The sequence below is a fragment of the Carassius carassius genome, chromosome 2, assembly GCF_963082965.1.
Source record: "Carassius carassius chromosome 2, fCarCar2.1, whole genome shotgun sequence".
NCBI lineage: Eukaryota > Metazoa > Chordata > Actinopteri > Cypriniformes > Cyprinidae > Carassius > Carassius carassius.
In genome coordinates this window covers 48,857,005-48,876,689 of record NC_081756.1, presented here as the reverse complement: position 1 = coordinate 48,876,689, position 19,685 = coordinate 48,857,005, and the positions used below count along the sequence as shown (strand labels likewise).

General features: G+C 40.7%; 1 protein-coding gene across 2 annotated transcripts in view; it reads right to left on the bottom strand.

The window, feature by feature from the left end:
• Positions 1-1,083: 1,083 nt before the first annotated feature.
• Positions 1,084-19,685, bottom strand: part of LOC132111376 (hepatocyte growth factor activator) — a 43,635-nt gene continuing 25,033 nt past the window's right edge. The window contains exons 6-14 of one of the 2 annotated variants that reach the window (XM_059518604.1): positions 16,504-16,635; positions 16,007-16,117; positions 15,329-15,503; positions 14,459-14,556; positions 13,419-13,653; positions 13,184-13,323; positions 9,235-9,375; positions 3,535-3,677; positions 1,084-1,508 (exon numbers count right to left, since the gene is read on the bottom strand). In XM_059518604.1, the coding sequence (XP_059374587.1) occupies positions 1,287-1,508; positions 3,535-3,677; positions 9,235-9,375; positions 13,184-13,323; positions 13,419-13,653; positions 14,459-14,556; positions 15,329-15,503; positions 16,007-16,117; positions 16,504-16,635 (1,397 nt within the window). In that variant the 3' untranslated portion in view covers positions 1,084-1,286. The remainder of the gene's footprint in view (positions 1,509-3,534; positions 3,678-9,234; positions 9,376-13,183; positions 13,324-13,418; positions 13,654-14,458; positions 14,557-15,328; positions 15,504-16,006; positions 16,118-16,503; positions 16,636-19,685) is intronic. The other variant, XM_059518614.1, reaches the window with a different exon arrangement.

Below are 19,685 nucleotides of genomic sequence, written 5' to 3'. Positions count from 1 at the left end.
GTCATAGTGCCGCTGCGGAACAATTCATTTGGGTCGCACACAATTAACCCTTACATGCACTGGTGGCGCCTTACGAGGAGAGATGATGTGAATCATAAATTAAAGCATGCAAGGAAAATACAATTAAATAAATGTAATTCTCTCTCTCTCTCTCTCTCTCTCTCTCTCTCTCTCATATATATATATATATATAAATGTGATTGATGTAGTATCTGATTTTAATATTACTGCAACAACATACATTACTACATCTGAAAGGTCATTTATAATGATCAGATGAGGTAAAAAATACATTTGTGTTTCACTAATTTTGCACACAATTCTAAGCAATACAAGGGTGAATATCTAAAAAAGAAATACATAAATAAAATGGGTTATTTTCAATATATATATATATATATATATATATATATATATATATATATATATATATATATAGTTTAAAGAAAATAAAGCTTTAAAGAAAATCGGACTAATAATATTTTATTAAATTACTGTAATAATAACATTTGATTTCATTTTTAGAAACACAAAACATTAATAATAGAACACTCTGTACTTTGTTTTAAATGTCCTTTAAATACAATACAACCGATAAAAAAAATAAAAAAGGATAATTTCCATTACTATATTACAGTTATGACAATCTAATAGAAACAATTTTCGATAATGATTACATGAATGCTGAATTACATAACAGAATCTCAATGCATAACAGTACATATCCAAAAAAGACTTAATTTATGTAAATTGTGTGATGAAATATGATACATTTATTTGGCCACTATGTCAGAATAATAGAAATTCAGCACAGAGACCTGTTTGAATGGAAGTTAGTGGAGAAGACAATACACTTAGTTTATGCTCATAATATATACTGGAATAAATAACTAAAAACTGTGAATTAACAGCAAGCCGTTGCATTGAATCTACATCTTCCCATTGACTTTCATGAGTTTCTGTGCAGACTATGACCTTTCAAATATGAGATTCACTTAAACACTGTCAAAAACGCTGTTTTAAAATATCTTATATTAAAATACATTTATTTCACAGCAATATTCTACTCAAAATGTATCTATATGCAAGAAAAAAATATATAATAAAAATATTACATGAAACTTTACATAACACTTCCCATTCCATTGTACATGTCAACATATTGCTTGTTAACATAAATACAATAGAAATAAAACACGCTGATTGGTATTTAATAATAGCATGAACACCGGAACAGAAAACGCTCATGAATACATTAATAATAAATCACAGTTGTGTTTTATGGTTTATCTTTGGCACTGGCTGCCAGTACAAATGTCTATGGTTGTTCTGTTCACTGTTGTTTTTCTGGATTTTTTGACAATGCTGTTGATCCAGTCTGAATATTTGGGCACAAGGGTGTAAACGCCCGGTTTTCCCGAGCGTCCGCATCCATCTCCCCAGCTGATTATCCCGTAGAGGAAACTCACACCGTCATAGTCGCACGCTAACGGACCGCCCGAGTCACCCTAAACACATCACACACACATCAAACCATCGGTTCACACACTACCAACAATTACATTACTGTACTGTAATACTGATATCTGTGGAAGCCTGTTTCTGGCACTGAATAAAAAAATACAAAAAGGCAATTGCAACTTTTTTATCTAAAAAGTCTGACTTTTTTTCTCTCCAAAGTTTTTCTTATAAAATTAATTTATATCTCGAAATTCTGAGAAAAAAAAAAAAAGTCAGAATTTTTAGATGAAAAGTTGCAATTATTTTAATACTTGTATATACACAGTCATGGCCACAAATATCGGCACCCTATGTAAATATGATCAAAGGCTGTGAAAATGTATCTGCATTGCTAATCCTTCTGATCTTATATTTAAGAAAATATCACAAAAATTTAACCTTTCATTGGATAATAATTTGGGGAAGTATCATTATGAAATGAATGTTTTTTCTTCTTCTCTAAAACACATTGGCCACAATTAACAGCACCGTTTTATTCAATGATGCTCCATGGTGGTGCTGCTTCTCTTCAGTTCACTGTTCATGAGATGGAATAGAATCAAGTGGACAAAGCAAGGCACTGAACCCCCAACTGCTCCCCGGGCACCGCAGCATAAATGGCGGCCCACTGATCCGGGTGTGTGTTCGCAGTGTGTGTGTTCACTGCTGTGTGTGTGGATGGGTTAAATGCCTCAGGGCTCAGTTCTCTGTCTACATGGCATCATTCTGTTCAGTGATACAGAAACATGGCTTTTCATACCACTGCTATGCTGATGACAATCAACTCTACCTCTCATCACCTTCAACTCAACCTTCCCAAGACAGACCTGCTTGTGGTTCCAGCAAACCCATCGTTTCATCACAATTTCACCATCAAGTTAGGCACATCAACCTTAACTCCTTCAAAAAGCCAGAAACCTTGGAGTTATAATTAATGATCAACTGACTTTCTCATACCACATTGCTAAAACTCTCTGGTCCTGTAGATTTGCTTTATTAAACATTAAGAAGATTGTTCTGTCCAGGCTGGACTATTGCAAAGCCCATAAATTCATAAATCATAAATTCACAGCCAAATCATCTTCCAGCCAGTTCTATCAAATCTTTACAATTTATTCAGAACGCAGCAGCAAGATAAATGTTTAATGAGCCAAAAAGAATACACGTCACACCTCTGTTTATCAACTTGCACTGGCTTCCAATAGCTACTCGCATAAAATTCAAGGCATTGATGTTTGCATACAACACCACTGGCTCTGCACCCATTTACCTAAATTTGTTACTTCAGACTCATGTGCCCTCTAGAAGCTTGCATTCTGCAAGTGAACGTAGCTTGATTGTGCCATCCCAAAGAAGCACAAAGTGACTTTTACGGACTTTTAAATTAAATGTTCCTCCTGGTGGAATGACCTCCCCAACTCAATCCGAGCAGCTGAGTCCTTAGCCATCTTCAAGAATCGGCTTAAAACACATCTCTTCCATCTTTATTTGACCCTCTAGCTTTAGCACTCATATTCTAATTCTATTCTTAAAAAAAAAAAAAATTAAATCTAACTAGCTTTCTTATCTTTTTGTATTCTTATCTATTTTATTTTCATTTATTATACAATTATAAAAGCTTGCTCTATTCTTTTCAATTCTATCTGTTTTATTTGTATTTATTATATTAATTAAAAGCCCTTGCTACATGTACTGCATCTAAGCTAACTGAGACTTGTTATAGCACTTATATATCATTGCTCTTTTGTTGTTTTTGATTGCTTCCATTGTCCTCATTTGCAAGTTGCTTTGGATAAAAGCGTCTGCTAAATTACTAAATGTAATGTAATGTAATATAAAATCATTTACAATGCACATAAACAGTAAAAAACTGTACATAATTGTAAAGTTATACTGATATTAGAGTATTCAGTGATAATGTATGTATAATAAAAGGTAACATAATTAGACCCATGTCATATAAAATCCAAATCTGCAATCCAATAAATAAAATCAGGACACATGATCTGTTGGTCGGTTGTTTTGGTGTCTGACCTGACAGGCATCCACAAAGGACTCACTTCCTGCACACAGCATCCCTGACCTGACGTCTGTCCCGTAGACGTCTGGAGACGAGCACTGATCGAACGAGATGATCTCCACCACTCCCTCCATCAGGTTAGAGTATGAGTCCGCCTCTAAAAACACACGTAACAACAATGCATTTGTGTGCACATTATTACAGAATAGCTCTGTTGTTCAACTGTTAATATATATATATATATATGCTTCTCTGAGCGTTTGCCTATTTGTCTGTGCTCCCTTCTAAAAGAACAAGTGCACTTAACAGCATTGAACAGCATTGTACTTCAGACCTTACAAATATCTACAAAAGACTGTATGTGCAGAAAATATACTATGAATTTAATAGCCACTTAAGTGACTTAAACACTTTCATGACTGTTTCTTATTGCACTTCTGAGTGAACTTTGTAAAATGTTAAATTAAGTTTTAAAGTTCATTTTAAATATTATATATATATATATATATATATATATATATATATATATATGTATATTATTTTAATGTGGTACTAACAAACTAAAGCACATGTAAAGTACTTTACAAAGTGAAAAACAATCTTACATTATGCTAATATATTTCATATCAATATAAAAAGGTGAGTTGTTTTGATTCGTATCTTTATAGAAAACATATGCTATTTTAACGATCAACAAGATTAGTATTATGGGGCATACACACCATGCGTCTGATCCATAGTCTGATCACGTTTTTGCATTGACTTTGTGTTATGTTCTGTAATTTATGTTCATGGACTGCAATACAGAACCAGTCCGCTAGGGGCTGATAGAGAGTTTTGTACGGGTGTGGAGGAGGAAGGAGAAGAAGAGTGAAGTAAAGTGAAAGGAGTTGAAAACAATGAAGCTTCTCGTCTGATTTATTTTTTTTGATTACAAGTCTCAACATTACAAATTTTGGCGACGAGGATGTCTGCATCCGTACCTATGCCTGCATGTTTTCTTCCGACGGTAGGAGAGCCTGCTATACCATTTTCTACATGGAAGAAAATTTTCCAAAACTATTTACTTGTCATCGGAGCGCGAGGTGACGCATGGCCTGATGCTAGACTTCGTGCAGTTCTTTTACATTGTCTCGGTACAGAAGGCCAGAGACTTTTCTATACGCTGCCAAACGGCGGTACAACTTATGATGAGGCCATGGCGGCACTGGATGCTCATTTCACGCCAAGAGTGAATGTTGTCGCTGCACGGCATAAATTCAGACAACGCGCGCAGCGCATTGATGAAACTGTAAGTCAATTTATAGCAGAGTTACGTCATCTGGCAGTTGATTGTCACTTCGGAGGAATGGAGGACGAAATGTTAAGAGACCAACTGATTGAACGGGTTTTTCTGGCCGCGGTAAGAGACAGATTGTTACTTGAGCCCGAACTTACGTTGGATCGCGCTTCCGCGTTAGCGTTGCAAGTCGAATCGGCAGTACAAAATGCTACACTTCTTTCAAATACTGGTTCATCTCCCGCCCAGGTTCAAGCCATCTCGAAGACGAAGGGCAGTTTCAAAAGAGGTAAACAAAATTATGAACAAAAGGCCAGTACAAACTGGGAAGCCACAGAATTCAAATAAAAGACGCTGTTTTCGCTGTGGATCAAACACTCACTTAGCCAACGCACACACTTGTCCAGCTGCGTCTGCCACCTGTCATCAATGTCAAAAGAGAGGACATTTTGCAAAGGTATGTAAATCTGCTGCTGTCAGAGAAGTGGTGGGGCCTGAACTGACTGTACTGTGTGTAAATCAGTCTCATGACAAAATCCGTTGCCAAGTACAGTTGGAAGCACCGCAAGGAAATAAAATACCACTGGAATTGATTGTCGATACAGGATCAAGTGTGTCCATCCTTCCAGAGACCCTGTTCATGAAATACTTTGCACATTGTGAACTGAAGGAACCTCAAGTGAGGTTAGTCACATACTCACGTGAACAATTACCAACCTTAGGATGTTTCACTGTTTCTGTGTCACATGACGGGGTTGCAACCACAGCAAATTTCTATGTGGTCAAAACGGGTTCACCACTTTTGGGTATGGACTTAATTAAAGCTGTAAAATGTCACATTGTGGGGGATAGGATTGTTACATTATCGAGCCCCGCTGCTTCACCAGTGCTAGAAATATGTAATGCAGCAGCCAGTTCACCAGGATGTGTCAAAGGATTTGTGCACAAAGTACAGATTGATGAGTCTGTAAAACCAGTGCAGCACAAACTACGCAGACTACCACTGAGTGTACGGGAGGAGGTTTCCAAGGAAATTAATCGGTTACTGAGTGATGGAGTAATCGAAAAGATTGATGCTTCACCATGGGTGTCACCGATTGTCGTAACCAGGAAAAAGTCAGGAGAAATTCGGGTGTGTGTGGATTTGAGAGAGCCTAATCGAGCTGTAATTACTGACTGTTTCCCACTGCCTCATATGGAGGATCTTTTCACAGAGCTCAGAGGCGCTACCGTGTTCTCCCAAATTGATTTGCAAAGCGCATACCATCAACTCCCTCTCCATGAGGAGAGTCAAAATTTGACTGCTTTCATCACACACGATGGGTTATTCAAATTCACAAAGGTTCCTTTCGGGTTGGCTTCGGCGCCCTCCGCCTTTCAGAAAATGATGAAAACTGTACTTGAGGGTTTACCAGGAGTACAGAACTACTTGGATGATCTCATCGTGTATGGCCAAACCAAAGCCATTCACGACGCCAATCTACAGGCAGTGATGACGCGACTCACAGACATTGGTCTAAAACTTAATATGAAGAAAAGCAAATTCGGCCAGAGCAGAATTCGGTATCTAGGCCATGATATCTCAAAAGAGGGACTACATCCTAACCCGGACTCAGTTGAAGCCATTGCAAACGCACCTGCACCAACCGACCTACCTTCATTACGGTCCTTCTTAGGACTTACGTCTTGGTTTAGCAAGTTCATCCCGAACTATGCAATGGTAGTAGACCCTTTGTGTGAGATACTCAGATCATCTCAGAATGGATTTACTTGGACGGAAGCAGCTGAGGCGAGTTTTCGAGAGCTACAGCAACTGTTAGTCCACAGTCCAGCCTTAGCTTTATTCGACCCCTTCTTGCCAACATTTGTGTCCACTGATGCTTCCGATTATGGCATTGGAGGTGTCATCTCTCAACGGCACCCAGACCAGTCGGAGCGTCCAATAGCATTCGCTTCTCGTACATTGACACCAGCCGAAAGAAAATACAGTACAGTTGAGAAGGAAGCATTAGCGTGTGTCTGGACAGTAGAACGTTGGTGGACTTACCTTTGGGGCAGGAAGTTTACACTGAAGACGGACCACCAAGCACTGACCACATTCCTGGCCACCAGAGGAATGAACAGAGCAGGAATGAGGATTGCGCGCTGGTCAGCCAGACTTCTGTGTTTCAACTACAATCTGGAATACAGACCAGGTAAAACAAATTGTGTTGCTGATTGTTTGTCACGTTTACCGTTACCTGATTCAGATGCTGGTCAGGAAGAGGAATTAGGCCTTGTAGCAGAGATTTCAAAGGACCTTTCAAAAGCCATTCCTATGAAGGATCTCCTGGAAGCATGTAAATCTTGTCCAGAGTTGTCCAAGTTGCATGCCAAGATCACACAAGGCTGGCCTAAATCACAGAAACAAATGGATCCAACGATCATGGCGTACTTTCAGATCAGGCATGAGTTAGCTGTGGATGATAAGTACATCTTGAGAGGGCAGAGACTAGTGGTGCCAGTTGCATTGCGCTCTAAATTAATTCACTTAGCACACGAGGGGCACCAGGGAGTGGTACGAACTAAACAACGGCTAAGAGACTTGTACTGGTGGCCTCATATGGACTATGAAGTGCATTCGTCCATTGCTTCTTGTTCCGCCTGTCAGTCCTGTGACAAAACCGCCCGGACGTGTCCAGCTCCATTGCAGCCAGTGGACCTGCCAGATGGTCTATTTCAGAAAGTCGCAATAGATATTGTTGGACCTTTTGAGAGAGCCACTCAGGATTGTCGGTTTGCTATTACGATGGTGGATTATTATAGTAAGTGGCCAAAGGTTGCATTTACCTCAAATGTTACAACCAACTCTGTTACAAAGTTTCTAGCATCTGTGTTTGCGAGAGAAGGTAACCCACTCACATTAGTCAGTGATAATGGTCCTCAATTTGTTTCTTCGGCATTCGCTGATTTCTTGACTGAAAGAGGAATAAAACACATTCGTTGCAGTGTTTACTGGCCCCAAGCGAATGGTGCTGTGGAGAGATGGAATCGTGTTTTAAAGAACTGCATCCAAGTAGTTGAAATGCAACAACTTCCATGGAAGCAAGCAGTCACAGATTTCCTCCTGAACTACAGAGCTACACCGCACGCGACCACAGGTGTATCACCTTTTGAACTGTTAAGAGGGAGGAAGATGCGTACAAAGCTAAACACTCTACCAACCACAGCAGCTCAGGGTGAGAAAGGAGCAATGGGCATACGTGACCGTGTACATCGGGTTCAGCAAAAGATGAAACTGTACACCGATAAGAAACGTGGAGCAAAACCACCACCCTTCAAGTGTGGAGATCGGGTACGTGTAAGAAAACCTATGCATGTACCGAAGGCTGGAAGGAAATTCACTGTTCCAATGTTAGTGAATAAGAAATTGGGACCGAGCACTTATGTCTTGAGTGATGGGAAGAAATGGAATGCGGCTCACCTGTCTCTGGTTCCAGAAACCACTCAAATGACATTAGAGAATGCTCATGTTAATCCCGGAACAGAGAATGTTGTGTATGAGCCAGTTAAGAGCACACGGGCTAGACAGCCTTCAGTATGGTTAAAGGACTATGCTACAGAGTAAAGGGAAATTGAAAGGAAAATTAAATGAAAGAACACTAGAGTTGTAGTAAGGAAGTAACCGAAAATATATGGTGAATGTGTTCGTATGTTATTCATATGTTGGTTAACTGATAGTTTAAGATACTGAAGAAATTTATAGTTATAGACAGAGTTCATAAGTGAATGGAAACGGGGTTGAATAATTCCACTTGTTAAGAGTCTTTCCTAAAGAAAGAGGGGAATGTTATGTTCTGTAATTTATGTTCATGGACTGCAATACGGAACCAGTCCGCTAGGGGCTGATAGAGAGTTTTGTACGGGTGTGGAGGAGGAAGGAGAAGAAGAGTGAAGTAAAGTGAAAGGAGTTGAAAACAATGAAGCTTCTCGTCTGATTTATTTTTTTTTGATTACAAGTCTCAACATTACACTTTGTATGTAATCTACTCGCGCAAATCGTTGAACTCGCGTTAAATCCATGATTTATCTTTCAATCTGATTGATGGCCGTCAGCGGTTGGGTAGAAGACAACAAATCCCATCATTCCATGCTCCTTCTTAGCATCATCAAACCACGCGATTGTTATTGTTTTGGTAGTGCGCCCTCTAGTGGCAGGTCCTTCAACCTGTACCTTTAAATTTGTCTGTCTATCTATAAGTGTGTGTTCTATATATATATATATATATATATATATATATATATATATATATATATATATATATATATATATATATATATATATGTCAGGGTGGGAAATTTGTTGTACCTTTAGATTCTTTGCAAAATGTATAAAAAAATTTGCTTAGGTTAGGTAGCTACCTAATTTTGAAATTGTATATGATGGTGAACTCACTCTCATGCATGTGACCCCAGCCTGAGATCTTACAGCCGGAGTGATCAGGGAATGTCATGTCTCTCCCCGGCAGACAGATAGGCCTGATGAAGGGCGTCTTCAGAGCGCAGCGTCTCTCCACCTTCTTCAGCTTCACTAGAGCTGCAAAAACAGCAGCTATTACAATACAAAACACATACAGTACTGTACGCTACTACACAAGTGCTGCTGTTCAGCCTGTTAAAGCGTGTCTGTTACACACCGGCCCACATGTCTGTGTGTGTGTGTGTGTGTGTGTTACATACATTTCCTGAGAAGGTTGAAAAAGCACATTTGCACATAATGTGTTGTCTTGTTTCAATCTACCGTGTTGCAGACACCCACATCTGAACACACCAAGGAATTTTTTTGAATAAGGTACAAAACATGGCCTGAAACAATTTGCAAGTCTACGAATAAACTTAATTACAAGTTCAATGAAATGAGGTTGCATAACAATCAGAAACTCAAACTTCATTTTTATATGAGCTGTTTTGATTATATTGCAGTTTGTTTAAAATGTATAGTATTGTGATTTTAAATTTTTCTAGCAATTAACAGGCAAAAATAAAAATAAAAATGCATTTTAAAATTAAATTGACAAAAATAATAAATTATAATAGATGAATAAATACATGGGTAACAGTGTTGCCAATTTAGACAAAAATCTATTTATTACAGAACTTGTCTAAAAATGGAATGTAGTCCATTCAGCGCAACAGCGATGTGGTAAGGGGACGTTCACTTTCAGTCAGTAACGTTCTACGTTACGCCAGAAAGAGACTGATGAATGGGGTCCCTTACAAAATGCCACATGGCTGTCTTCCAGTGACCCGTGTGAGTGATAGCACCCTGTCGGGAGCCCAGCACGAGCGAGGGCCTATAGCTAACACAGAATACACTGGGTAGCATATTCCAGCTGGATGTATGCTAGCAGACTGCCTGCTCGTAGGAAGGCTTACAAAGGCAGGTATCAACCAAAGGTGGTGATACACATGAACTCTGAGGTACCCAGCCCGCAGGGTGGAAGTTTCAACGACAGAGCTGGCAAGGGGCTTGCCAAGGGAAAGACACATGCTACGAAGATAATTACTGTGGAAATACACACGTGGGATTGCCCAGAAAGGGGAATCACAACACATGGAGGCACCTAGTCCCACACATGGCTGACCAAAGGGCATTTACGTAAGTGCTGGACATCAACAGTGCTGGAGGAACCCAGGGTTCTGAACTGAGAAACTCACCTGAGGGGAATAGCGCACACATCCAGTCTGTGGAGTGGAATGACGCAGCAAGCGGATTTACACCGTGCAGCTCCTTACTGACCCGAACGGGTGAGTACCCAGGAAGATTATAAAATCTTGAAAATGTGTTAAGTGTCGCCCAGCCTGCAGCTCTACAGATGTCTGTTAGTGAGACGCCATGCGCCAGCACCCCGGAGGAAGCTACACTCCTAGTTGAGTGAGCTCTCACCCCTAGGGGGCATGGCAGGTCTTGAGCCTGCATCCACTATCCAGTGGGATAACCTCTGCTTGGAGACAGCCTTTCCCTTCTGCTGGCCTCCGTAACAGACAAAGTACTGGCCTGAGGTCCTAGGGCACTGAGTTCTGTCTATGTAAGTGCAGAGCGCACATACTGGACAGAGCAGCGCCAGGGCTGGGTCTGCCTCCTCCAGGGGCAACACTTGCAAGTTCATCACCAGATCCCTAAAATGAGTGGTGGGAACTTTGGGCACGTACCCAGGCTGGGGTCTTAAGACAACGTGAGAGTTGGCCGGCCCGAATTCCAGGAACGCTTCGTCAACCGAAAATGCCTGCAGGTCCCCGACCCTCTTCACCGAAGCCAAAGCCGTCAGGAGCGCAGTTTTCAATGATAGAAACTTTAGCTCTACTGAGAGCAAGGGTTCAAAGGGAGCCCTCTCCAGTGCTAATAGAACCACTGCGAGGTCCCAGGAGGGGACTTGCTGAGGGCGAGGCGAATTGAGTCTCCTGGCTCCTCTCAGGAACCTGATGATCAGATCATGCTTCCTAAGAGACTTACCTTCAACAGGGTCATGGTAAGCCGAAAAGGCAGCCACATAGACCTTCAGGGTGGAAGGAGACAGAGTGCTCGGTACAGGGTGGAGGATTCCACTCAAGCCCGATGCTCTCAGCTGCCCGGGAAAGCGCGGCCGTCAGCTCGGGATCGGATTCGGGCAACGCTGGCACTCCCGAAGGGGGCAACGCAGCCGAATCCTCATCTCCCGAGGACTCAAGCCCGCCTTAGGATGCAGCAATCGAAATAAGGTCATCTTCCCGAGCCCCGAATGAGATTTCAGGTGCCTGAGAGGGTCCAGCATACTCATCCGGAAACTTAACTGGCTGCGGCGTTTGAGAGGGGGGTGTGACCCGAGGAGGCTGGCTCATTGAGGAAGCCCACTCAGTAACCCTCAGATCACCCTGGCCACCTCTTACGAGAAGAGGAGCAAGAATGGGGTTGTGGCAGAGGGGCCTCTATACCTTTTAAGGTAATCGAGACTCGATCTTAACGCCGAGATGGTCTTGTCCCTGCAATGAGAACATGAGCCATCCACAGACCCAGTCTTAGCGCGCTCAAAGCCCAGACACGTCACACAGCGATCGTGGCCATCACGAGGAGCGATATATATATCGACTGCACCCAGAAACACACCGGTGAAATGACATCTTTAAAAAGACGCTAATTCAGCACGTTATTCTTTTAGCTTAATAGAAAACACGGTAGCTGAAGCAGGAAACCCAAATGAACTGCTGAATCGCGCCATCACACCAACACCAGTTGATTCGTCTTGAAACACTCCGGTGAAAGCAGCAAGCGATGTGCTCTGCTCTGAAGCGAAAGCTTGAGTGCGAGTTGCTGGCGCTGCTCCTAATATACCCGCTCTGCGGGGCGGAACTCGCAATGCAAATTCCGCAGACCAAGGTACTCTGTGTACCATTGGCTCATTTTGTAACCACTGGAATGTGATTGGGTTCTCGGACGAGATCCCATTGGTCAGTCTCTTTCTGACGTAACGTAGAACATGACCGACTGAAAGGGAACCCTCGTTCCCTGAAGGAGGGAACGGAGACATCACATCGGTGACTGACGAATTGGGATCATGCTTCGAGAGACCAATCCACTTCGAGTTTAACTAAACGAACCAGTGCACATTGGCATATGATGATTGCATCCAACTGCTGCTGATCACAGCGTGAGCATTGAAAAGGCAGCAGGTGCAACGCATGCCAGACAGGACACACCCTGTACCTGATAAGCCAGGGCAATGACATCCACAATCCAGTGGTCCATCCTCTGCTAAGACACGGCCTTCCCCTTCTGTCGGCCTCCGTGACAGAGCCGGGCCAAACTCTAGGCATATATCGTCAACCCGAAAATGCGTGCAGGTCCCCTAACCTCTTGATGGAGTCCAGCAGAGTATTCATTGATAGAAACTTCAGCACAACTGACTACAAAGGCTCAAATGAGCCCTGCTGTAGTGCTCTGAGCATCCGAGACAGGTCCCCAGAGGGTATAGAGGGAGACTGTGGAGGATTTATGGGGTCATGGTTAGCAGCAATCACAGCAACATAGACTTTGGAGTGTGGAGGGCTCCAACCCTTTGTGCCAAAAGAAAAGCATGACCCTGATAGGGCATCTCCGGGGTTCTTCTCGATGAACAGGTTCAACTTCAAGGCATAAGCGTGTCTTATAGATGGTGATCTCGCGGAAGTGAAGTAAACTACCTCTTGGGGTACGTCACCTAGAACCTCCGCCAAAAAAAACTTTTTATATGTACTCTATGTAAGTTAACTCCTGAATTGTACAGGAATGCAAATTGGACAAGAACTCTTTAATTGAACTTTAAGTAGTTCCCTGATTTAAGTTTAAAGCAGTAGCTGTTATATTTTCTGCTTTTGGAGTCCAAACTCACCAATATCGTTTAAGGTCGGCTCAAACTGGGTGTACTGCGGGTACAAAATATAGTCCTGAACAGCGAAGGTCCTGGTGTTGGGACCGGTGTCGTTGAAGGAGTGCTGGCCGAGAACAACCCGAATCTGTGACTTTAATGGACTGAGAAAGAGAGGTTCACTGTTATATAGATGTATGGAGTTAGACTGAAGCTAGAACTCTGTAGAAATGCATGAAGCGCACAGATATACACATACTTGCGCAGGAAGCAGTGAGCGGCCGAAACGATCCAGCAGGAGGAGACCAGCGTTCCCGCACAAAATTCATCTGCAATGTACAGCGCTGCCATCCAGGGGTGAGCACCGGGCAATGCAGACGTCCCACCCAGGATACGACCCCGACTGATCCGCTTCTCCTGCCGCTTTCCGCAGGAGGGGGTCCTGGTGGGGCTGCGGAACGGCCGTGGGGCCACGGTGGGACTTCTGTGGCCGGCTGACAGAAACAACAGAGATAATTTTCAATTATAATAATTCTGATTGAAGCATATGAAGAATTTTATCACTTAAAATAAAATGCAACAAAAAGTACAGTCTTTGTATTTGAGTTGTGTTATCTGTCTGCTATAACTGAATAATAGCAACTGCTATAACAGCAGTGATTTACTGTAATGTGTCAATGTCCAATTTTTTCAGCATAAAAAAAAATTAAATATGTAACTGATAATTAAAAAAAAACATATAATAAATAATAAAAATGACATTAAAATGAATAAAATAGAATAGATCAAAATAAATAACTGATTTAAATAAACAAATAAACACCAGATTAAATCAAATAAATACATACATTATTTGCTGTAGTTTAAAAGAACAGCATTTATTTGAAACAGAAATCTTTTGTAACATTACAAATGTCTTTACTGTCACTTTTGATCAATTTAATGCATGCTTACTGTATGAAAATTATTAATTTAAAGTTTTGAATGTACACCAGATGTATAAGCAGTAATAGTGAAGATGTGACACTGTGCTGCAGCGTCTCTGAACATGATTAATAAACTCAATCTTCATGGCATTCCAGGCACATGATGTCAAACGCTCACAACCAATAAAATGTAGCGCTTCCGGCGACGGTGGTTGAGATTTTCTCTTCCCACGCCTGAGAGAGTCTGTAGGATTTCTAGAGAACTTTTTGGGAAAGGTTATGGCTATTGTTTCTTGTTTACTACAGTTGTGAGTCATGAGGATTGTTCTGGAGAAGCTCAGGATCTGCTGTGTTTGTGTGTGGTTTCACTGACACACTGGTTTGGAGCAGGGCTTGATGTTGCAGTACTCCCATGAAACGGCTCGCCCCATCATCGTGTAACACCACGGCAGCTTATCTTGATCAGGATTCCTGCCAAATCAAGGAAACATCTCAGACATCTCAGCACAAGATGACAATCAAAAGATAATAGAAAAACACCAAAGACACACTATTCCTGTATATACACGCACACACACACACACACACACACACACACACACACACACACACACACACACACACACACACACACACACACACACACACACACACACACATAATGTATAACATTATTTGTTTCTCATTTAACTATAGAATTACAATAAGTTACTGCACACTGTTTGAATTAATAATGTGTATTTATAATTAATTATTAATATTGTATATTGTTTAACTATATAGTAACTGTACTCCTAATGATTTAGGTCTTTTATTTATTTCAGCTGTTTATTCAGGTATTTTGATCTTTTTTTTATTTCATTTCATTTAACTTGATGTACCACAATACTAAAAAAAAAAAAAAAAGACTGTAATGGACAGAAATACAACAACAAACTAACACTTTAACTACAGTTAAAATAAAAACAGAAAGTATAAAATAAAAACTAATTCTTAATATCAATAAAAACTATAGCACTACTCTACTGGATGAACTAGTACTGGATGTTGCATGTGATCTTCTGGTCTCTAGATACGTCTTTGGGATTTTTTCACCTGTTTTATTGAGGGAAGCTCATATATCCAGTTACATAGGGAAGTGAAAACATGTGTCAAAGTATTTGACTGTTTCAAACTGGTTTCAGTTCCCGAGTAAAAGCTGCCGGTCCTGCACACGAGCAGGCATGAGGAGACGAGCAGTCACCTGCAGAAGGCGTGTTCCCCGAGGCCCCTGTGGCCGGCGCTCTCCACCGTCTCCACCGTCAGCTCAGAGAACAGCAGATCTGAGTTCCACGGCAGACAAGACGAGCCCGAGACCGTGACACTGGCCACACCGCGGTACTGAGAGCCTGAGTCACGGTAACACTGCTCTTCTGGGTCTGATGACACACACACACACACAATACATTACTCAACTACTTTAGTTAACATGAACTAAGCATGAAAAATACTTCTACAGCATTCATTAATCTTAGACACCCATGTTAATTTCAACATTTACCAATGCATTATTTAAAATCAAAAGTTGTGCTTGTTAACATTAGTTAATACACTGTGAATTAACATGATCTAACAATGAACAACTGTATTTTCACTAACATTAACAAAGATTAATACATACTGTAATAAATTTCTTGTTCAGTGTTTGTTTACATTAGCTAATACATCAACTAACATTAATTAATAGAACCTAATTGTAAAGTGTTACCATTAAATGACGTTTACGTTTTAAATGTAACATTTTTAAAACATTACATTTTTACTGGCCATTTGAAAACCTGTGTGTGTGTGTGTGTGTGTGTGTGTGAGAGAGAGAGAGAGAGAGAGAGAGAGAGAGAGAGAGAGAATGTATGTGTATGTGTGTGTGTGTGTTTGTACTCACTAATGTTACAGTATTGTCCATTATATCCAGATATACATCCGCACACCTCTTCACCAGTGGCCTCGATCATCCTGCAGACTCCGTTATTTTCACAGCGATTTCTCAAACACACTAAACACACACACACACACACATTTGTTTTTGTGAAAAGTGTGCTCATCCCATAGGCGTAATGGTTTTTATACTGTACAAACTGTATATTCTATGGCCCTACACCAACCCTACACCTAACCCTAACCCTCACAGAAAACTTTGTTCATTTTTACTTTCTCAAAAAAATAATTCTGTATGATTTATAAGCGTTTTGAAAAATGGGGACATGGGTTGTGTCTTCATAAGTCACCCTCTCCTTGTAATATCTGTGTCATAACCATGTCATTATACAGAGTTGTGTCCTGATATGTCACAAAATCATGCCCACACACACACAGAAAGAAGAATGTCTAGCAGGAATACAACAGTAACTGCAGGTGATCAGGTGTCAGTTGTTCATTTACCCGTGTAACGTGCACGCTCGCAGCTCACCCCTCCACTGAGGCACGTGCACAGCTCTACGGAGAGCAGGTAGATCCGTCCCCATGAGTCTCCGATGTCATAGTACTTCAGATGCAGAGGCTCATAGCACTTCTCTACAAAACAAACCACAGACACTAACCAGAGCATCAGAACAAACCCTCACACCCATCAGAACTCGACCGATATCAGATGACAGACAACATAAAGACACAAAATGAGAGATTTCAAAACATGAAAGAGAGCAACGCCTGAATGTGATTCAGTAAAGACAAAATTGATTTCTCTGCTGTGGAGTCAAGACATATGCAAGTATGATTAAAAGATGAATATGCAACAAATCTACAAAATGTCACATTTTATTATTAGGTCTTTCGACACATGTTTTACCAATTAAAAAGGACAGAACTTTTAGAGTTCATCCCGCCATATTTGATTTGAGCAGAAATATTGGAACAACTGAATTTAAGGCAGATGTAAAAGATTAAAAGCTAATATTTAGTTGCAGATCCCTTGCATGCAATCAGAGCAGTGAGTCTGCAACCCATAGACATCACCAGACTTTTGGTCTTATGCTTTGAAATACTTTCCCCCAGCCTTTAATCGGAGGTGGGTAGAGTACCCAAAAACTGTACTCAAGTAAAAGTAAAAGTACTTCTAGAAATATTTACTCAAGTAAAAGTAAAAGTACTAGTCTTGAATAGTTACTTGAGTAAGAGTAAAAGAGTATCGGTTAAAAAATCTACTCAAGTAGTTAGTTACTAGTTACTTTGGGTCATATATACTGAGCCTATTTTTATTTAGATATATAGATAAAATGTATGTAATGTATGTGTGTGTGTGTATAAATGTATATATTTCATCAGCCTTTACTCCAATTTATGTAATTTATTATAAAACCCTGTCTGTTTACTTAAGTAACAGATATAGACTTTATATTAAATGTGAATTTAACATTGAAAGTTAATGTGATATAAATATTGCTACTAATCTTTCATTGTTCAGAAAGAGAGCAAATAGCATTTACATTATCAAAGATCATTTTCACTGACAGTCTAGATTTCAATCACTCTCAGAAACTCCCATTAAAATCACTGAAACTGTTAACACTGTGAAATCAATATCTTAATTATAGATTTGTACACACACATCTGCACTTTGTTGTTTCTGATGAGAGAATTCGCCAGAAAGAGGTATTCAGTCAGTGAGCGAGTGAAGGAAGCACCGGTATTTTAGCGATGACTCATCGGAACGCCTCTGATTGGCCAATGCTTTAATAAGCTCAAAAGAATCATGTGTCAATGTCAATGTCAATGTCACCTTTATTTATATAGCGCTTTAAACAAAATACATTGCGTCGAAGCAACTGAACAACATTCATTAGGAAAACAGTGTCAATAATGCAAAAATGATAGTTAAAGGCAGTTCATCATTGGATTCAGTTATGTCATCTCTGTTCAGTTAAATAGTGTCTGTGCATTTATTTGCAATCAAGTCAACGATATCGCTGTAGATGAAGTGTCCCCAACTAAGCAAGCCAGAGGCGACAGCGGCAAGGAACCGAAACTCCATCGGTGACAGAATGGAGAAAAAAACCTTGGGAGAAACCAGGCTCAGTTGGGGGGCCAGTTCTCCTCTGACCAGACAAAACCAGTAGTTCAATTCCAGGCTGCAGCAAAGTCAGATTGTGCAGAAGAATCATCTGTTTCCTGTGGTCTTGTCCTGGTGCTCCTCTGAGACAAGGTCTTTACAGGGGATCTGTATCTGGGGCTCTAGTTGTCCTGGTCTCCGCTGTCTTTCAGGGATGTAGAGGTCCTTTCTAGGTGCTGATCCAGCATCTGGTCTGGATACGTACTGGATCCGGGTGACTGCAGTGACCCTCTGATCTGGACACAGACTGGATCTGGTGGCCACGGTGACCTCGGAACAAGAGAGAAACAGACAAATATTAGCGTAGATGCCATTCTTCTAATGATGTAGCAAGTACATAGGTTGTTATGGGAAGTGTTTCCGGTTCCGGTTTACCTAATTAATGCAGCCTAAAAATCCTTTAACGGATTTGGATAACAAAAGCATATTAGTATGTTATGTGTATGCCAGGTTAAAGAGATGGGTCTTTAATCTAGATTTAAACTGCAAGAGTGTGTCTGCCTCCCGAACAATGTTAGGTAGGTTATTCCAGAGTTCTGCGCCAAATAGGAAAAGGATCTGCCGCCTGCAGTTGATTTTGATATTCTAGGTATTATCAAATTGCCTGAGTTTTGAGAACGTAGCGGACGTAGAGGATTATAATGTAAAAGGAGCTCATTCAAATACTGAGGTGCTAAACCATTCAGGGCTTTATAAGTAATAAGCAATATTTTAAAATCTATGCGATGCTTGATAGGGAGCCAGTGCAGTGTTGACAGGACCGGGCTAATATGGTCATACTTCCTGGTTCTAGTAAGAACTCTTGCTGCTGCATTTTGGACTAGCTGTAGTTTGTTTACTAAGCGTGCAGAACAACCACCCAATAAAGCATTACAATAATCTAACCTTGAGGTCATAAATGCATGGATTAACATTTCTGCATTTGACATTGAGAGCATAGGCCGTAATTTAGATATATTTTTGAGATGGAAAAATGCAGTTTTACAAATGCTAGAAACGTGGCTTTCTAAGGAAAGATTGCGATCAAATAGCACACCTAGGTTCCTAACTGATGACGAAGAATTGAGAGAGCAACCATCAAGTCTTAGACAGTGTTCTAGGTTATTACAAGCAGAGTTTTTAGGTCCTATAATTAACACCTCTGTTTTTTCAGAATTTAGCAGTAAGAAATTACTCGTCATCCAGTTTTTTATATCGACTATGCAATCCATTAGTTTTTCAAATTGGTGTGTTTCACCGGGCTGCGAAGAAATATAGAGCTGAGTATCATCAGCATTACAGTGAAAGCTAACACCATGTTTCCTGATGATATCTCCCAAGGGTAACATATAAAGCGTGAAGAGTAGCGGCCCTAGTACTGAGCCTTGAGGTACTCCATACTGCACTTGTGATCGATAGGATACATCTTCATTCACTGCTACGAACTGATGGCGGTCATATAAGTACGATTTAAACCATGCTAATGCACTTCCACTGATGCCAACAAAGTATTCAAGTCTATGCAAAAGAATGTTGT